Source organism: Magnolia sinica, chromosome 6 (genome assembly GCF_029962835.1).
Source record: "Magnolia sinica isolate HGM2019 chromosome 6, MsV1, whole genome shotgun sequence".
In the NCBI taxonomy this organism is placed as follows: Eukaryota; Viridiplantae; Streptophyta; class Magnoliopsida; order Magnoliales; family Magnoliaceae; genus Magnolia; species Magnolia sinica.
The window spans coordinates 73757317-73775186 of NC_080578.1; the positions used below are offsets into that span (position 1 = coordinate 73757317).

The window sequence follows — 17870 nt, forward strand, 5'->3', positions numbered from 1 at the left end:
TGTCACAGTTGGAGTGTGCAGCCAAACTTTTAGAGTTTCTGTTATTATTATTATCTTGTATTTTCCTTCATACGCATTGTATTCAAAGTTTTTGATCATAGTGGATTTTGTGATGGTGTTCTTATAGTAATTGTTCATGGGTTATGCTTATACTGAATCAAAATCATGCTTGAAATCCTCCTCGTAGGATCCCAGGATCGGAACCTGGTGTATAGATGCCGGGAGCCAAGAATGGGGTACTACGGAGGCTGTCGGTGCCGGATTCGGGGATCGAGAATTTTGTGAGCCCGGTTTCCGAGTTTGGGGTGTGACAGGTACCCTGTTGTTGGTAGAGAGAGAGAGAGAGAGAGAGAGAGAGAGAGAGAGAGAGAGAGAGAAGCTCGTGCGTGGCGAGTTGGGTATGTAAGACTCCTATTAGGTGAGCCACACATGATCATCGGTTTAGATGTGACTGTTGGATTATTCATATTGAGGGATTTAATGGGCCCCACTACAGTTGTGATAATTGTAAATAGGTTTGGGACATGACACATGAATAGTGGTCTATATATATGGTTATTAAGTCGGATATAGAAACTTACGATATGAAGACTTTAGAGGGGAGAAGTGTGATAGGTAAGTTTCTAACTCTCTTTCCTATAAATATATGCCCTGGTCTCTTCACCAACATAAAATAGAAAACCCTAGTCTTATTGAGAGGTTTTCTTAAGGGTGTGAGGTGCAGAAGATAAAAATTTTCGTTGGCTACATCGAGACATCGAGAATGTCTTCCCAATCAAGTATGTTTTAAGGTTATAATATTGAATTTCCATTATTAATGTATATATAATCCATCAATTTCGCAATACAAATATAATATGGCAATGAAGGAAAAAGGTAAGAAAGGGAAAAATGGATGGTTTAAGTTTTATATCTCTCTTTTATTTATTTATTTTTAATATAAAATAATATATAATATAATACATATTTGAGTTGAGCCGAGCTCGAGCTTAGCAAGTTCAAGACGAGTCAAGTTAAGCTATATCATGCTCGTGCTTGGCTCGTTTTCAAAACGAGCCGGGTTATGTGAAGCTGGGCTTGTCTCGAGTTGTAGTTCAAGTCAAGCTAAGCCGAGCTGGATCGAGGTACGCCGAGCTAGCTTTTTAAGCTTGCTTGGCTAGTGTACAACCTTGGTCCGCACTCGTCTTCGCACGACGCGTACCCACACCAGCTAGGTTGCTGGTGTGTGGTACACCAGCCAATCCGCTTCCCGGCCCATAGTTGTAAAGGAGCAGGTCCACCCCATCGCAGGTCCACCGTGCAATTTTGTCCAAGGCCTTTGAAAAGCCCTTGTTGTTTTCCCGCTATCGCTTTATCGATGTGAAAGGCAGGACGAGCTGAACCCCAAACACTCACACATGCAATGGAAAGAAACTCTCCTCATCCTCTCTCTCTCTCTCTCTCTCTCTCTCTCTTGCATGAACGATGGCTCTTTTCCTCGTATCTTTCTCTCCCATCTCCGTGTCATCTGTTCACCGTCCTTCTCCTCCTCGGCCTGGAAGCCAGCACCCGTGCTCTCGTCTCACCTCCGTCGCAGCATCTCTCAGCTCCTCCTCTCCTCATAATTCATCCACCTCTTCTTCTTCTACCCAAAGCATTCCCTCCTCTAATCAGAATCCCAGGCCCTTTGTCGGTCCTGCCGCTTCCCCATCTCCCGACACCCCCTTCAACTACGCCTTGGCGAATCCTAGCTCTAACCCTGTTGTAGGGATTGCTCGCGCCACGGAATCCACCATCGAGAGGGTAAAGGGCCTTTTCTCTATGTCCCACACATCCTGCGCCATGCTTAATTATCACAACCCCCAGCTTGCTGGCCCAGTGATCTGGACCATTCATCTGGTGGCATATGGGCTGCAGCGTGAAAATTTGTCTGATTGGGTGATATTGACCCTCTGATCAATGCCCTATAAACAGATTGTAAAATCGTATTTTGTAATTTTTCATTCAACATAACTGATCTTATGGTCTTGATCGTCCAATTCATATGATTTCTGGATCATCCCACCATGCCACATGTCCAATTTTAGTGGGAGATCTCTATAAAGCATATCCCTACTTAAGGTTCTGTTTTGACAGAAAATGTTGGAAATTATACAGATTAATATAATTTCTGTATAACATGGAAACTGAAAAATAAAATTAGCTTGAATAAGGACATGCTGAAGCACATCTTAAATGCTGTCCATAAAGCGTTATTTGCCCCTACTCAAGTGAATTGAGTATGCTGATAGGTTACAGGCAAACCGCTTCTAGGATACGACGAGCCTGATGTGGGTTTGCGTTTAGCAAACACGAAGGCCCACCTGTGGAACTCTGTTACACTCAATCTGGCAGAAATCCAATAAAAGAAAAATCCCAGAAGAAAGAAAGAGAAGAAAAAATGTGATTTAGACCAATGCACTGGTCAAGTCTTCAGCCACTGGTTCAGTCGAACCGTTATAGACCACACCGTTAGTCTGTTCTTCAAGCAAAGGTTCAACCCTTGCAGTCTTGATAGAATTACTGGAGAAGAGTGGAGGACTGTCTCAGTTTGTATGAGTCTGCTGGAGTGGCTTGAGAGATGGTTTGGAAACCCATCCAGTCCCTCCTTTTATAGGCTATAGTGGCTAGGGGTTATGGTCCAGGGAATTAAATCCCATGACCGTTTTCTAGCTGTTAGAGAAAACTAGCCGTTTTATGGCCGTTTTCTGACTATTGTGCATGGGCCATTAAGCTGCCGCATGCTGACTGTTGTGAGACAGCAGCTAGCCGTTTTCTAACTGTTGGGCTAGCCATGCAGCAGTTACTGCTGGACCTTACACTAATGGCACAGCTGTTACAGATCTGTTGCAACAACTCTTTTTTCAGCTCTCTATATATTCAGAGGGACTCTCATTCAGTCCTCTAGATTTCGTCTTTATCCAGCCATCTGCCTTAGCCACTTAGTCGCACCGCGACTTGCACACATCTCGCTCCAGTTTGCTCAAGGTCGCGAATGAGTGATCCTCTGTAACACGATGCAGACGTGCAAAGTGCAAAGTGCGCCACTAGTGCCTCTACAACTACACTGTCTCATATGCCCACGCCCTCGCACCGAGCCCGAGACCGAGACTGAGACCGAGCCCGAGCGCGAGAACGCGCGCGCGGGTGTTTCAGTGCTACGCACTGGAACACGCAAGGTCCATAGTCCTTGGACAAAGTAAGTAAATATTATAATACTCCACTGTTTTCATTTAAACCACAAAAACTTTTCTTCCCTTTCCCATGTGGGACTATTCTTAAAAACCCCCAAAAAGCTTTTTACAAAACTTTTTTATAGAATATATATATATATATATATTATATTTTATTTAAAATATATTTAAAAATCAATATTTTTTGCAATAATTCCCCACTTGATTTTAAAAATATATTTTCTCGGTTAAACATTTCTGCCAGAATAATCAGCTTATATGCATAAAGAAAGATATCTTTCGATTTTAATCTTTCCTTAGTGTAAGTATCTCAAAACTCTGTCGAAATGACTGGTAGCCGTAGCGTTGAACCAGTTATTCCTAGATAACAGAGTCGGAGAAACCACACACATATTCGCTATGTGTTTTGTTAGAGTTCCCACAATCTTGCTCAGCACAATTAATGGCCATGTACTTATCCTAATTCGTGAACGATCCTAAGAGAAAACTCCTAACTCTCATGAGAGACGGCACCATCTCTACGTTCATATAGGTGAAATCCTTCCAGTGTCTCCGTTACTATAAGACACTTGTCCTATAGACTGGATTTCATTAAGAGTTCTAAGACTCAACTCTTTTTCGTAATGCTCAACACTTATCTATTATGGATGAGGTTTTTTATATTTTAGTGCTGAAAAACTTTCCACATATCAGTGACTTGTTTTTACCCATTAATCCCAAAATTAGACTTTCTGACTTTAGGTTGGGTTACCATTACTGGTGGAACTTTGGTTGAAGAGTTTCAACCCCATCCCTCTAGATGTAGCCTTTACTACCTCTCTCGGTAGAGGTTTAGTAAAAGGGTCTGCCAGGTTATTGCTTGATTTCAATAGGAAATAGTAATGATTCCATCTCGAATCAATTGTCTGACATAATCATGTCCAAGACTGATATGTTTAGACTTACCATTATATGTGCCGCTATAGGCTCTAGCTAATGTGGCTTCACTATCACAATGTAGTGACACAGCCGATATAGGCTTTACACAGAAAAGGATTTCTAATAGAAGATCCCTTAGCCACTCAGCCTCTTTGCCTGTTGCAGCCAGGGCTATGAATTCAGACTCCATAGTCGAGTACATTATGCAAGTCTGTTTCTTGGATCCCCAAGATACAGCTGCACCTCCTAGGGTGAATACCCACCCTGTAGTAGACTTATTGTCCCCTGCACTCGATATCCAGCTCACATCGGTATATCCTTCCAATACGGCAGAAAAATCTAAATAAAATAGTCCTAAGTCTTTGGTTGCTTTTAAGTAACCAAGGACTCTACTGATTGCATTCCAGTATTCAGTACTGGGGTTACTAGTAAACCTACTAAGTTTACTCATAGCATATGCGATATCAGGTTTAGTGCATTGCATAACATACATAAGACTTCCTATAGCACTCACATATTCTAATTGTGCAACTGTTCTTCCAGTATTTTCTTTTAGCTTGATAGTTGGATCAAATGGGGTTTTTACTTCCTTAATATTTAGATGGTTAAACTTGTTTAGTATCTTCTCAATATAATGAGATTGACACAAAGCATAACCCCCACAATATTTTTTAACTTTGATACCTAAAACTGTATCAACTTGTCCAAGATCCTTCATTTTGAATACGGAAGATAGAAACCTTTTTGTTTCAGTCACACCTACCATTTTATTACTTATTATTAACATGTCATCAACATACAGATAAATAATAACGATACCACTACCATCTACTTTATAATATACGCATTTGTCAGCTACACTATGCATGAAACCATGAGATAGTATTTTGGAATCAAATTTCTCATGTCACTGTTTTGGTCATTGTTTTAATCCATACAAAGATTTGACTAATCTACATACTTTGTTTTCATTTCCTGGTAGAACAAATCATTCATGTTGTTCCATGTATACTTCCTCATTGAGGTCACCATTCAGGAATGTGGTCTTTACATCCATTTGGTGGATGTGAAGATGATGTATGGAAGCTAGCGCAAATAATATCCTAATGGATGTTATCCTAGCTACAGGAGAGTATGTGTCAAAGTAATTTATCCCTTCTTTTTGTCTAAAACCCTAAACTACTAGTCGAGCTTTAAAGATTTGGATAGTCCCATCAGTGTGATATTTCTTTCTAAATACCCACTTCCAACCTATGGGCCTAGAACCTGAAGGTAAGTTTACTAGTTCCCATGTTTGATTTGACAGTATGGATTCCATTTCATCGTTTATAGCTTTTTTTCAGAAAGCTGAGTCTCTAGAGGATACAGCCTCTTTATATGTTTTAGAATCATCTTCTATAGTCATCACTATGGGTATTTTTCTTTTAACATTTTCTCTATCTCTTTCTATAAGATGGAAAATGATGCGTTGTAAGTCTATGTAGTCATCTCCTAGACTCTTCTCTATTCTTGTCCTTTGAATCCTACGAGTTTCAACAGGAGCTTCCACTATCTGTGGAACTGTGTTATCTGGTTCTCTATTAGGAGTTTGGATTTCATTATCCTTCGGCTCCAAGGATAGTGAGTTCTCAAAAAACTCAACGTCTTTTGATTCTATGATTGTATTAGACTCTATGTCTAGTAGTCTATAAGCTTTACTATTTTGTGCATACCCTATGAAGGCGCACTTAATAGCTCTTGGTCCTAATTTAGTTTTTTTTTTTTTTGGATCAGGGGTTTTGCAATATGCAAGACACCCCCACACTTTTAGATATCCCATGTTACGTTTTCTACCTCTCCATGTTTCATATAGAGATATTTTATCTTTTTTAGACGGAATTCTGTTTAGAATATGACACGCTGCAAGCAGTGCCTCACCCTATAGACTTAGTGGCAACTTTGCTCTTATCAACATTGAGTTGACCATTTCTACTAATGTTTTATTCTTCCTTTCAGCTATTCCATTTTGTTGAGGTGTGTATGGCGCTGTACATTGATGTATTAGTCCATGTTCTTCACAGAAGTTATCAAATTCATTTGAGAAGTATTCTCCTCCTCTATCGCTACGGAGAATTTTTATCTTCTTATTTAGTTGATTCTCTACTTCTGTTTTATATATTTTAAACATGTTCAATGCTTTATCTTTGCTCTTTAACAGATAAACATGCACATATCTAGAGCAATCATCTATAAAGGTTATGAAGTACCGTTTACCTCCACGAGTAAGAATACCGTTTAACTCACAGATATCACTGTGCAAAAGATCCAATACTTGAGACGATCTTTCAACACTTGGAAAATGTTTCTTCGTCATTTTGGATTGTATGCACACTTCACATCTATCGGTTTCATTATCTGTGTATAAGATTAAACCATTCTTAGCCATGAACTTCAAGGTACTATACCTTATATGGGCTAGTCTATCATGCCATAGTCCAACGGATTCAACCATATACGTAGAAGTGCTACTTTTATTTAGAGAAAACTTGACCATTTCGTTACAAGCATATCCCTTTCCAATAAAATTCTTATTCTTAGACAGAAACAGTTTACCTGACTCGTACACCACCCTTATACCTGGTTTACCCAGAAGATTCCCAGAAACTAAGTTTCGCCTCATGTCTGGGACATGCAGTACATTAGTCAGAATCACTTTCTTCTCAGAGGTGAATATCAGTTCGACAGTTCCTTTGCCGATGACCTTTGATCGGACTTCATTACCCATTTGGACTTCTTGACCATCGGTCAATTCCTCATAGGTTTTGAAGGCTGATTTATCGTAGCACGCATGTACTGTAGCGGCAGTATCATACCACCAACCTGGAATTTTGCCTTAGATGGTATTCACCTCAGTGATCATAGCCACAATATCGCCTTTTTCTACTGCACTTGCCTCTTTTTTAGATTTGCGATATCGACATACTCGAGAATAGTGCCCGGCTTTCCCACAGACATGGCATGGGCCTTTGAACTTTCCGTTATTCTTTTGGGTGTTTTTCTTGAATTTCCCTTTATTGGGTTGAAGGGAATCGTCCTTCTCGGGATTCTTGTTAGTAGTATTCTCTATTGCATGTATCTTGGACGAGGCATTCCCGTTATCATTTTTCTGTCGCGGTTACGGGATTCTTCCTCAATTCTGAGGTGTTTCTGGATTTGTTCCAGTGTGTAGTCCTCAGTTTTATGCAACAACTTCTTTCTTTAGTCTTTCCACATCGGTGACAATTTAACGATTATAACCCCGACTTGGAATGATTCAGGAATATCAATTTTGATGGCTTTGATTTTGTTTACTATTAGTTGCAATTCTTGGATTTGGGGCAGCAACGGTTTGTTATCTACCATGTTGAAGTTAAAATACCTAGCGATGAGAAATTTGTTGGTTCCTTCTTCTTTTGCCTTGTATTTGAACTCCAGAGCGGCCCAGATCTCCTTTGCTGATGACGTCTGTTGGTACAGATCGTACAGGCGGTCGGAGAGAGCGTTCAGAATGTGTCCTCGACACAAGAGTTCGTCTTCAGCTCGTTTGGCGCAGGCAACCACCTGTTCAGGTGTGTCTGTGTCGGATGCTTCAGGTAGTGCTTGTAGATTTGGATCTAAAATGTAATAGATCTTCAGCGCCATCAGAAGAAATTTCAGCTTGTCTTGCCATCTCGTAAAATTGATTCCATTGAACCGATCGAGATGTATCAAGTCCTGATTCATCAACTTGATGGATGAAACATTGTCGGCTTCCATCAAATAACGCTTTAAGATTGTTGGAAATTATACAGATTAATATAATTTCTGTATATATGGAAACTGAAAAATAAAATTAGCTTGAATAAGGATAGGCTGAAACACGTCTGAAACGCTGTCCTTAAAGCTTTATTTGCTCCTACTCAAGTGAATTGAGTATGCTGATAGGTTACACGCAAACCGCTTCTAGGATACGACGAGCCTGGTGTGGGTCCGCGTTCAACAAACACGAAGGCCCACCTATTGAAACTCTGTTACACTCAATCTGGCAGAAATACAATAAAAGAAAAATCCCAGAAGAAAGAAAGAGAAGAAAAAATGTGATTTAGACCACTGCATTGGTCAAGTCTTCAGCCACTGGTTCAGTCGAACCGTTGTAGACCACATCGTTGGTCTGTTCTTCAAGCAAAGGTTCAACCCTTGCTGTCTTGCTGGAATTATTGGAGAGGAGTGGAGGACTGTCTCAGTTCGTATGAGTCTGCTGGAGTGGGTTGAGAGATAGTTTGGAAACCCATCCAGGCCCTCCTTTTATAGGCTATAGTAGTTGGGGGTTATGGTCCAGGGAATTAAATCCGATGACCGTTTTCTAGCTGTTGGAGAAAACTAGCCGTTTTATGGCCGTTTTCTGACTGTTGTGCATGGGCCATTAAGCTGCTGCATGCTGACTGTTGTGAGACAGCAGCTAGCCGTTTTCTAGCTGTTGGGCTAGCCATGCAGTAGTTACTGCTGGACCCTGCACTAATGGCACAGCTGTTACAGATTTGCTGCAACAGCTCTTTTTTCAGCTCTCTATATATTCAGAGGGACTCTCATTCACTCCTTTAGATTTCGTCTTTATCTAGCCATCCGCCTTAGCCACTTAGTCGTACCGCGGCTCGCATACGTCTCGCTCCGGTTCGCTCAAGATCGCGAAGGAGCGACCCTCTGCGACATGATGCGGACGTGCGAAGTGCAAAGTGTGCCACTAGCGCCTCTACAGCCACACTGCCTCACATGACCACGCCCTCGCACTGAGCCCGTGCCTGTGCCCGTGCCCGTGACCGTGATCGAGCCCGAGCCCGAGCGCGCGTGCACTGGAACATGCAAGGTCCATAGTCCTTGGACAAGGTAAGTAAATATTATAATACTCCACTGTTTTCATTTAAACTACAAAAACTTCTCTTCCCTTTCCCATGTGGGACTACTTTTAAAAATCCCCAAAAAGCTTTTTCCAAAACTTTTTTTATAATATATATATATATATATATATTATATTTTATTGAAAATATATTTAAAAATCAATATTTTTTGCAACAGAAATACACTCATCAGACCACTTGGATTTTTACACGAACCATCTATCATAAGGTCTATCAGAGGAATAGTCCTGAACACTTGGTGGTGCCGCATTTTTCTTTTTAGAAAAACATTGATATGGTTGTAGAAGGTTTATGCTTATAATACATGCACAATCACTATTTATGCAATGTCTCTATTATATATAAAGCCAATAGCTTTGGACATTTTTTCCCTTGCATTTAGCCATTATATAAGGATACTTGGTGGTGGAATGATGGTGTACAAAAACCTATTCATGAGAAGCATTGTTGTTTCAGAGCCTGTCAAGGGACTAGAAATGATGAAACTTATGAACAATATAAAAATTCCAAAAGATTGCTAAGAAAGTAGTAAGTGAAGTTGAGCGTAAACCTTATGATGATATTTACAATGGATTGGGCATAAGAGATGCAAGAAAGATGTCTTCAAATTTGCAAAAATGAGAGAGAGGAGGGGTAGGGACTTAGATCATGTTAGTTGTGTTAAGAGAGAGAATCAGAGGGTACTGGTAGAAGACAATGATATCAATGAAATGTGGAGAAGCTATCTTCAAAACTTGTTAAACGAAGGCCACTTTGATAGCATAGGGATAGAAGGAACCATAAACTCAAATGACGTTGGATACTATTGATACCTTTATTTGATTAGGATATCTAAAGCGAAAGAAGCCTTCAGAAAGATGAAAATAGGAATAGCACTTGGATATAACAATAGAGATTTGGAAGTGTATGGGAGATACTGGGTTATTTTGGTTATCAAGGTTGTTCAACAAGATTGTAAGATCGAAGAAATTGTGAGACAAATGGAGGAAATATACTGTGACACCTATTTATAAGAACAAAGGATACACGCAGAGCTGCACTAACTATCATGGGATTAAACTTATGAGCCATACTATGAAACTTTGGGAGAGAGTGATTGAGCAAAGATTAAGGCATTAGATGAATGTATTAGAAAATCAATTTGTTTTCATGCCTAGGAGGTCAACAACTGAAGCTATTTTCCTACTTAGACAATTGATGGCAAAATGTACGGAGAGGAAGGATCTCCACATGGTCTTTATTGACTTAGAGAAAGCATACGATAGGGTCCCTGGAGAGTTAATCTGGTGGGTATTGGTAATGAAAGGAGTCTCGAGATGATATATTGAGATTGTTAAAGATATGTATGAGGGAACGGTAACCAATGTGAGGACCACTATTGGAGAGAAAAGTGAGTGTTCCTAATTACTGTAGGCTTACACCAGGGGTCGGCATTGAGCTTACACCTTTATCTCATTGGTTACGGTGAGTTAATGAGGCATTTGTTGGAAGAGATCCCATGGTGTATGTTGTTTGCAGATGACATAGTTTTGATTGACAAGACGAGGGAGGGTGTAAACGTAAAGCTAGGTTTATGGAGGAATGCTTTAGAATCTAAAGGATTTGAAAATTAATAAGACTAAAGCATGGCATAGGGAGTACAGTTTTAATAATAATAATAGTGAAAACAAGGAATTAGTTAAGATTGTTGACCAAGAGGTTTCCCAAAATGACCATTGTGGATACCTTGGGTCAATAATTCATCAGAGTGGAGAGTGAGATTGAACAGGATGCTTCCCATAGAATTCAATCTAGATAGAAGAAATGAAGATTTTCCTTGGAGTTTTATATGATCCTTCTGTATGATTCAAATTGAAAGGGAAGTTTTATAGGATAGCTATAAGTCTAGCCATGCTTTATGGGACAAAATCTTGGGTAGATAAAGAACAATGGGTTCATAGGATGAGTGTAGCTGAAATGTGGATGTTGAGATTAGAGTTGGGCATCGGATTGGATCGAATCGGATTGGGTCCAACTCGATCCGATCCGGGACCAAGTCCGGGTCACCTGACTCGGACCGATCTGAAATGTGCTTTGCCTAATCCGATCCGAGTCCGACTCGGTCAGGAAAACCGAGTCGGATCGGATTGGGAACTGTTCGACTTGAGTTGGATGGTATGTGTTCAATTAGCTCTGTTTCTTGTGGCGTGGTGTAGGTGAGATTTGGATCTACCTCATTCCCTAAATTGAGCTAGCAAAATGGATGGACGGCGTAGATAAAACATATACATCATGGTGTGGGGCCCACAACTTTTCTAGCACCGAGGTTAGAACCAAAGGTGACACGGCCGGGCCGAATCAGATTCCCATGGACCCATACCCATGAAAGTTCAAAAACGAAGAGTTCTAAAAAAGAAAAAGAAAAAGCAGACCTTTTGAGTAGTCAGCGGGAGTGCTTGCACCTGCGGTGGTGGAATGGAAGCTTCTCACATGGTGGGGTCCGCCTTTTGGATGTTCCATGGTTTAAAAATGGTCCATGCCCACGCATTGGATTTGTACTCATTCAATGTCAACCGTTGCGTTTTTCTCCCTTTCTTTTCTTCTTTTGGTACCGGGCTTGAACGTGATGCACCTCACGTGTTCGCACATGTCATGCTTGTCAGATGAGGTACACGTGCGGGTCACCTGATGCATGGTCTAACCTGATCTCTGGTCCATAGCATAGTCGGTAAGGACCACCAAATCAAAACCCATCAAGCAATCTGATGTTTCAAGCCATACCGGATTGAGATTAGGCAGGCAGGGACGGCAGCAGCACAACAACAGCGTCGTTGGGCAGGCAGGGGCGGTAGCAGGCAGCAGGCAGCGTCGGGCAGGAAGCACAGGATTAGGGTTTCAGAGTTGGGATTGAGCGCGGCCGGACGAGTTGGGTAGGCAGGGACGGCAGCAGGCAGCAGCAGTGTCGAGCAGGCAGTAGCAGCGTCGGGCAGGCAACACAACAACAGCGTCGTAGGGCAGACAGCAGCAGCGGGCAGGGCAGAAGGGTAGGGTTCGTTCGGGCGGGAGAGGATAAGAAAAAAAGGGGTAAGGGTAAAAACGATCGGGTAGTTTTTAAGGTAAAAAACTAAAATGTATATATATACTACCCGACTCCGGATCAGGTTGGATCGGATCAGTCCGGATCCATTCGGATCGGATTTCGGATCGGATCGGTCCGGATCCACCCCGACCTGAACTTGATCCGAAATTCATTTGGATCTGAATTACCCAACTTGATCCTGATCGATCCAGGCCGTCGGTTCGGTTCGGATCGGGTCGGATCCACCGGATCGGATCTGTTTTGCCCAACTCTAGTTGAGATGGATGAGTTGCAAGACATAGGATAGAATTAGAAATAAATGCATTGGGAGTGAGTTAGTATACGTTGAAAGGCTCTAAAGGGCTAGGGGAAGGCCCAAAAAGATGTGGATGGAGGTAGTAAGAAAAGACGATGTATGGTCTAATTGAAGGTTTGGCCCTTGATAAAGTGGAATGGTGGAAGTTGGAACAACATTCATGTAACTGACCCTAGTTAATTGGGATAAGGTTTAATGGTGATTATGAATTAGCCTTCACAACATTGTTTAAGAGAGGGAAAATTTGTAATAAAAATTAGCTTCTAAGTAGGGAATGGTTGAGATTTTACGGCGCAAGGGTAGACATAGATTGCACTTGCCTCATTTTGCTTCTTTTTATGCATGTAGCCCACACCAACCATCCTCTTCTTTGTGTATAGCCTGCACAAAACATTCAGTTAGGGAGACTGTGTGACAAAGGCTCTATGGACCGCACTATGACGACCGTCACATCAACTCCGTAAATCAGCCCAAAAAATTGGTGAATTGGGGACTTAATGGGCCACAGTAAGGGAAATAGTGAGGATATGTCACCCACTATTCCCGTCTCTCCTCCTCTATGTGGAAACACACACCCGCATGTAGCCCTACATTTACCCCCCCTCTCCTTTTTTTCTCCCATCGGAATCTCTCATCCTTTTCTCTCTCTTTCCCCTCCTTGCTCCTCGTGCATCACACGTGCCATACCCTAGCACGCTTAATGTAGGACCTGGCACGATTCACATGACAAATTACTTTAAATAGGAAGAGAACTAAACAACCTATAATATTTACCTAATATAGCCCATATGCACAACTAGGGTAGCCGTCATTGGTTTGGATTAGACTCATGTAGCAGCCTGGGCAGTATACAAAATCGTGCTCTTCCTTCTATCAAGGTCCATCTAAGATCACCCGTTCGTAACCAAGATGGGATCCAATTGCAGAGCGGTGGTGGCAATCAACCTTCATGTATGGAGAGGCTTTAAAAGCCGTGTATTTTCCACACCCATTTACACGTGTATGTGCATGCGTGCGTGTCTATATATAGTCATGTGCAGTAGTTTACTGCCTGTAGTCCATAAGTGGACTTTCTCTCCATTTTGGTCAGTTACGTCTACTATAAAGTAGGGATATTGAGAAAAAAAAGGAGGGCAATAGGCTAATAAACATATCAATCTATGTTCCACAACACACTCTTCCACATGTACTTATGCATTCTTTCACACATGCATGGCTGTGTCTCCCCTGTTGGGGTATCTCGATTGTGACCCATCTCTAACTATGTGCCATCCAAGACTTTCTGCTCATTATTAAGGATTGTGGCTATTTAAAACACATTAGACCATCCTTTTAATGGTCCATGACACATCTCCAAGATCTAATGGTCGAGGATGATCCATTTTGTGTTATTTTGGAGTATTACCTGTCAAGAATGGGGCCTACAATGTGGATTGTTTAGATTAAGGTACATGTCAGTGTTTTAAATAGCTACACCATGTAGCGTGTAGCTTACGCTACATAGTGTAGCTTAGACTTAACGCTATGTAGCTCTTGAAAATAGCTTAAATTTCGTGTGGCCTACACTACATGATAATTTCCATATGCTACATGCTACATAGACTACCCTACACACTACATAGCTCATTACAAGTTATTTATCACTACAACATTGAAATAAATTAATGTTTTCAATGATTTGTTACATTTTTCTATTTTCAATAAAAATTAGTTAATCTTTTTAATGCTTTTAGTAAAATAATATAACTAAGTATATTAAATTAATTTTGTTGCTCTTTCTTTACCTTTATACTTAATCATTGCCCTTTCCTATTACTTTAGGTTTCATTTGGTTGCACCAAATATCATGAAATTTTGTTAAATTTCATTATTAAAACGGTTTAATTTGGTGCAAAATATCATCAAATTGGTGCAACCAAGTGTAACCTTGACTAAAAATCTAGAAGTAGCATGTAGCTTACACCTCACGCTTCAGAGGGGTAAATGCTGTGCTACACACTATTCGCTATTTAAAACACTAGTACATGTATGCTAAGGGCTTTGTGCATGCTTATGGATCGTAATATTCTATATCAAATGACTCTCTATTTATTTATTTATTTTGTATGGTGAGCAAGAACTTAACCAAGCAAAGAGGCCAAAGCTTAATTGCAAACAACATAACAACAAGGCTACGAAACTGGAAAACAAAGGCAACAAAGAGCCCCAAACACAGTTAAGTATGGAAAAAAAAAAAAGTGAATGTGCAGTACATGTCAAATTCGACTAAATTGCTTCTTTCAAAGGAAGTATGATTCACCAAATTGAGTAACCTTTCAGTAATTCTTGAGGGTTGAAGATTGGACTGCCTATATGCTTAAGAATTAGAATGAAGTGCAAATGGAATTGCATTTCTTGGCTAATTGCCTTTGTTGCCAACTTGTGCTCCAAGGGTTGATCGTAGCATGGATTGCATTAGCATCAACTTTTTTTTTTTTCCGGATAAGAAAGCAACACAGCTGCATATATTGCAAGCCAAAATGAGGACGCAGAGAAGCCCAGAAATGATAACATCTTTTACCTCATTAGAATATGAAGGCATCATCCAATGATTATTTTGGTCATTATTTTGGTCAATTCTCCTTTTATTTATTTATTTATTTATTTTTTTTAAATTACATTTCTTCATTAAAAAACTAATTTGGCACTGGTGTCAAAAGGGAGTTTAATCTTTTCCTCTTTTCCATGGATTAAGAGTGTTACTTGGCTTGAACAATTTTTTTTTTTATAGATCTATTTATTCTAGAGACTATGAGTAGTTGGTCTATTAAATGTCTAACATCTCCCTTGTAATCACTCTTAAAGCTTTGTTTTGTTGCAGTTACCTTTGTTTCCTTGTCATATAACATGACTGATTTCTTAGTCATTAGAAATTGGAGAATTGAAGGTCATACCTTCTATTGTTCTATATAACCTTAAAGGGCTTGCATGGAATTTATTTATTTATTATTATTTTTTATATAAATAAAATAGATTTCTAGAGAATCTCTTCATCATCTGAGTCTGTTGAGTTGACCCATGCCATGCACTGGTACCTTTGCCAGTTCTTCACTTTCTTTGTCATGTTAGTTGGACGTTGGATGTTTCGACTAATCAACCATGTCTTCTCATTCAAGAGATACTTGGGAGCACCATCTATTTTTCCAAGCATATTCCACTTAATGCAGGGGCATTTTCACATCGGGCTCGAGACCTCCCTCTGTGATACTAAATTGATGCAGGACAATTAGCTACTTGCTCTAAAAGCTCGAACTGATAGAGAGTGGTGAATCAATCCCTCTATCTCATTGCCCAGGCTCCACATTGCATGGGTTAGGACCTCAACTGAACCCCCTCGTGGGCCCCACTTCACATGGGTTCTGCTTCACACGGGCCACCCACCCTAAGTGTGTCCCTGCATCCCACAGGCTACCCTACTCGAGCCCAGTGTGAAAATACTCCTGCATTAATCACCCTCGGTGAGGAGTCTCGAACACGAGACCTCCCACTCTGATACCAATTACTTCGTCTTTTGATGTTGGCATGAAAGTGGGGCAAATCATCATGCTATATAATTTTGATATAGCATATGATTTGCATGCCTCCCCATTCTGTTGCTTCACTGTTTGGGAGAAAAATTGCCAGTTGATGGATGTTCAACGGTATATGATCAATCATAGCTAGCTAGATGGAGAAGGTTCCTAGTATTAGTTTTTGGACAACTGAAGATAGTCAATTTTTTTGGTATTCCTGTACTTACTATCTAGATCTGGTATTTGTAACAAAGGTGCTGATATACGTAAGATGATGTTATCACTAGAGGAGAACTGCATCCACCATACTTCCACAAACCACAAAGCACAGAGAAAGAAGTAACGAGTGTGATGCGCAAAAGGAGCCAAAGAAATGGAAGGGAGAGGTGGTAGAAGGCTTTGTATGAGGACTACAAGAATGCCCAATAGAGTTTTCAGAAGGACATAAACTGACCATTGGACATGTAATAGGTTTTCTACTATAGGGACTTGCAAGCAGTAATGAATGGATTGGATTTGATGGAGTAACCACGTGTAATGCCCGGGTAGAGTGGTAAAAGGCGGCCATCCAACCCTCCATCCATCCATTGATCCATCCATTTAATCATTGATTATGGGATTCCTTTTAGGAAACAACCCTTTGAAAACCACCCTCATCATTGGATTCCATCTATCCATTCATCCATCTAATTTTTCATTGTGGGATTCCTTTTACAAAATAACCCCCACAGTGTGATTGTTTTTAGACTAGTTCATCCATCCATCCTTCTAATTTTTTATTGTGGGTTCTTTATAGAAAACAATCCCCATTGTTCAATCCATCCATCCAATTGTTCAATTTTGGATTCTTTTTACAAACAACCCTCATTATGGGATTCTTTCTATAAAATAGTCCTTCTAGCTGTCTCTTTTTGTCTTCTTTCTTTTGAAACACCACTGTTATGGTTGTTTAGATGTCTTCATGCAGTCTGTTTTTGTCTTCTTTCTTTTGGAAAAAAACGATTCGTATGGCTATTGAGAAGAATGGATCTCGGTTTTCGTTTTTCTTTCTTTCGAAAGACCATTGTAATGGCTTTTTAGAAAATAGCCCTTTTGGCGGTCTATTTTTGTCTTCTTTTGAAATACCACTTTTATGGCTGTTTAAATGCTTTTGTGCAGTTTGTTTTTGTCTTCTTTCTTTCGAAACACCATTTTATGGCTATTTAGATGAATGAGTTGGTGCAATGACTGCATATTTCACGAATGATCATATATACAACCATCACTATTCCCACATTTTGGTAGCTTGGTTGCTGTTGGAAGTTGGAGCAGCTTTGCATCCATTTTTGTCTTTGTAACAAGATCTGTACTTTGATGTGAAGAAACAAATTTAGAGAAAACAGTTCAGGTGCATAGATTTTCATCTCATTCCTTAATTCTTTGCCTTTACAACTTGCTATGCTGGCATCCTTGTTCTTTTTCAATAGAACCTGTATCTAATAATTGGACTTTATGCTCAAGCGGATGGCACCAACATTTCAAAAAGTGACATTTGAAGCATGCTGATCGTTGTATTGGGTTGTGTTGCAGATGGTTTATCCTCGTACTTATTCTGAAAAATTCTTTTGCTCAATGTATTTCAACCATGCTTACTTGTCTTTCTATTGTGCAGGTGATATTTGATTTCCGCTTCTTGGCAATTTTGGCTGTTGGAGGTTCGTTGGCTGGTTCCTTGCTGTGTTTTCTGAATGTAAGTTCGAACATGCCCTTGATGTTCTAAGCGGCTTTCTCAAATATGCATTTATACTTCACGTCTCTTTTCAAATATCCTAAGTCTGTTTTGGATAAATTGGAGGCGCTAAGGCGAAACTTCCTTTGGAGAGGAAAGGGCCTATTGAAGAAAGTCCATCTTCTTAGATGGAA

General features: G+C 40.3%; 1 protein-coding gene across 1 annotated transcript in view; it reads left to right on the plus strand.

Annotated features, from left to right (window-relative positions):
* Nucleotides 1-1364: 1364 nt before the first annotated feature.
* Nucleotides 1365-17870, plus strand: part of LOC131248879 (uncharacterized) — a 36340-nt gene continuing 19834 nt past the window's right edge. Inside the window, exons 1-2 of the mRNA XM_058249376.1 lie at nucleotides 1365-1782; nucleotides 17620-17697. Of these exons, the coding sequence (XP_058105359.1) occupies nucleotides 1465-1782; nucleotides 17620-17697 (396 nt within the window). The 5' untranslated portion in view covers nucleotides 1365-1464. The remainder of the gene's footprint in view (nucleotides 1783-17619; nucleotides 17698-17870) is intronic.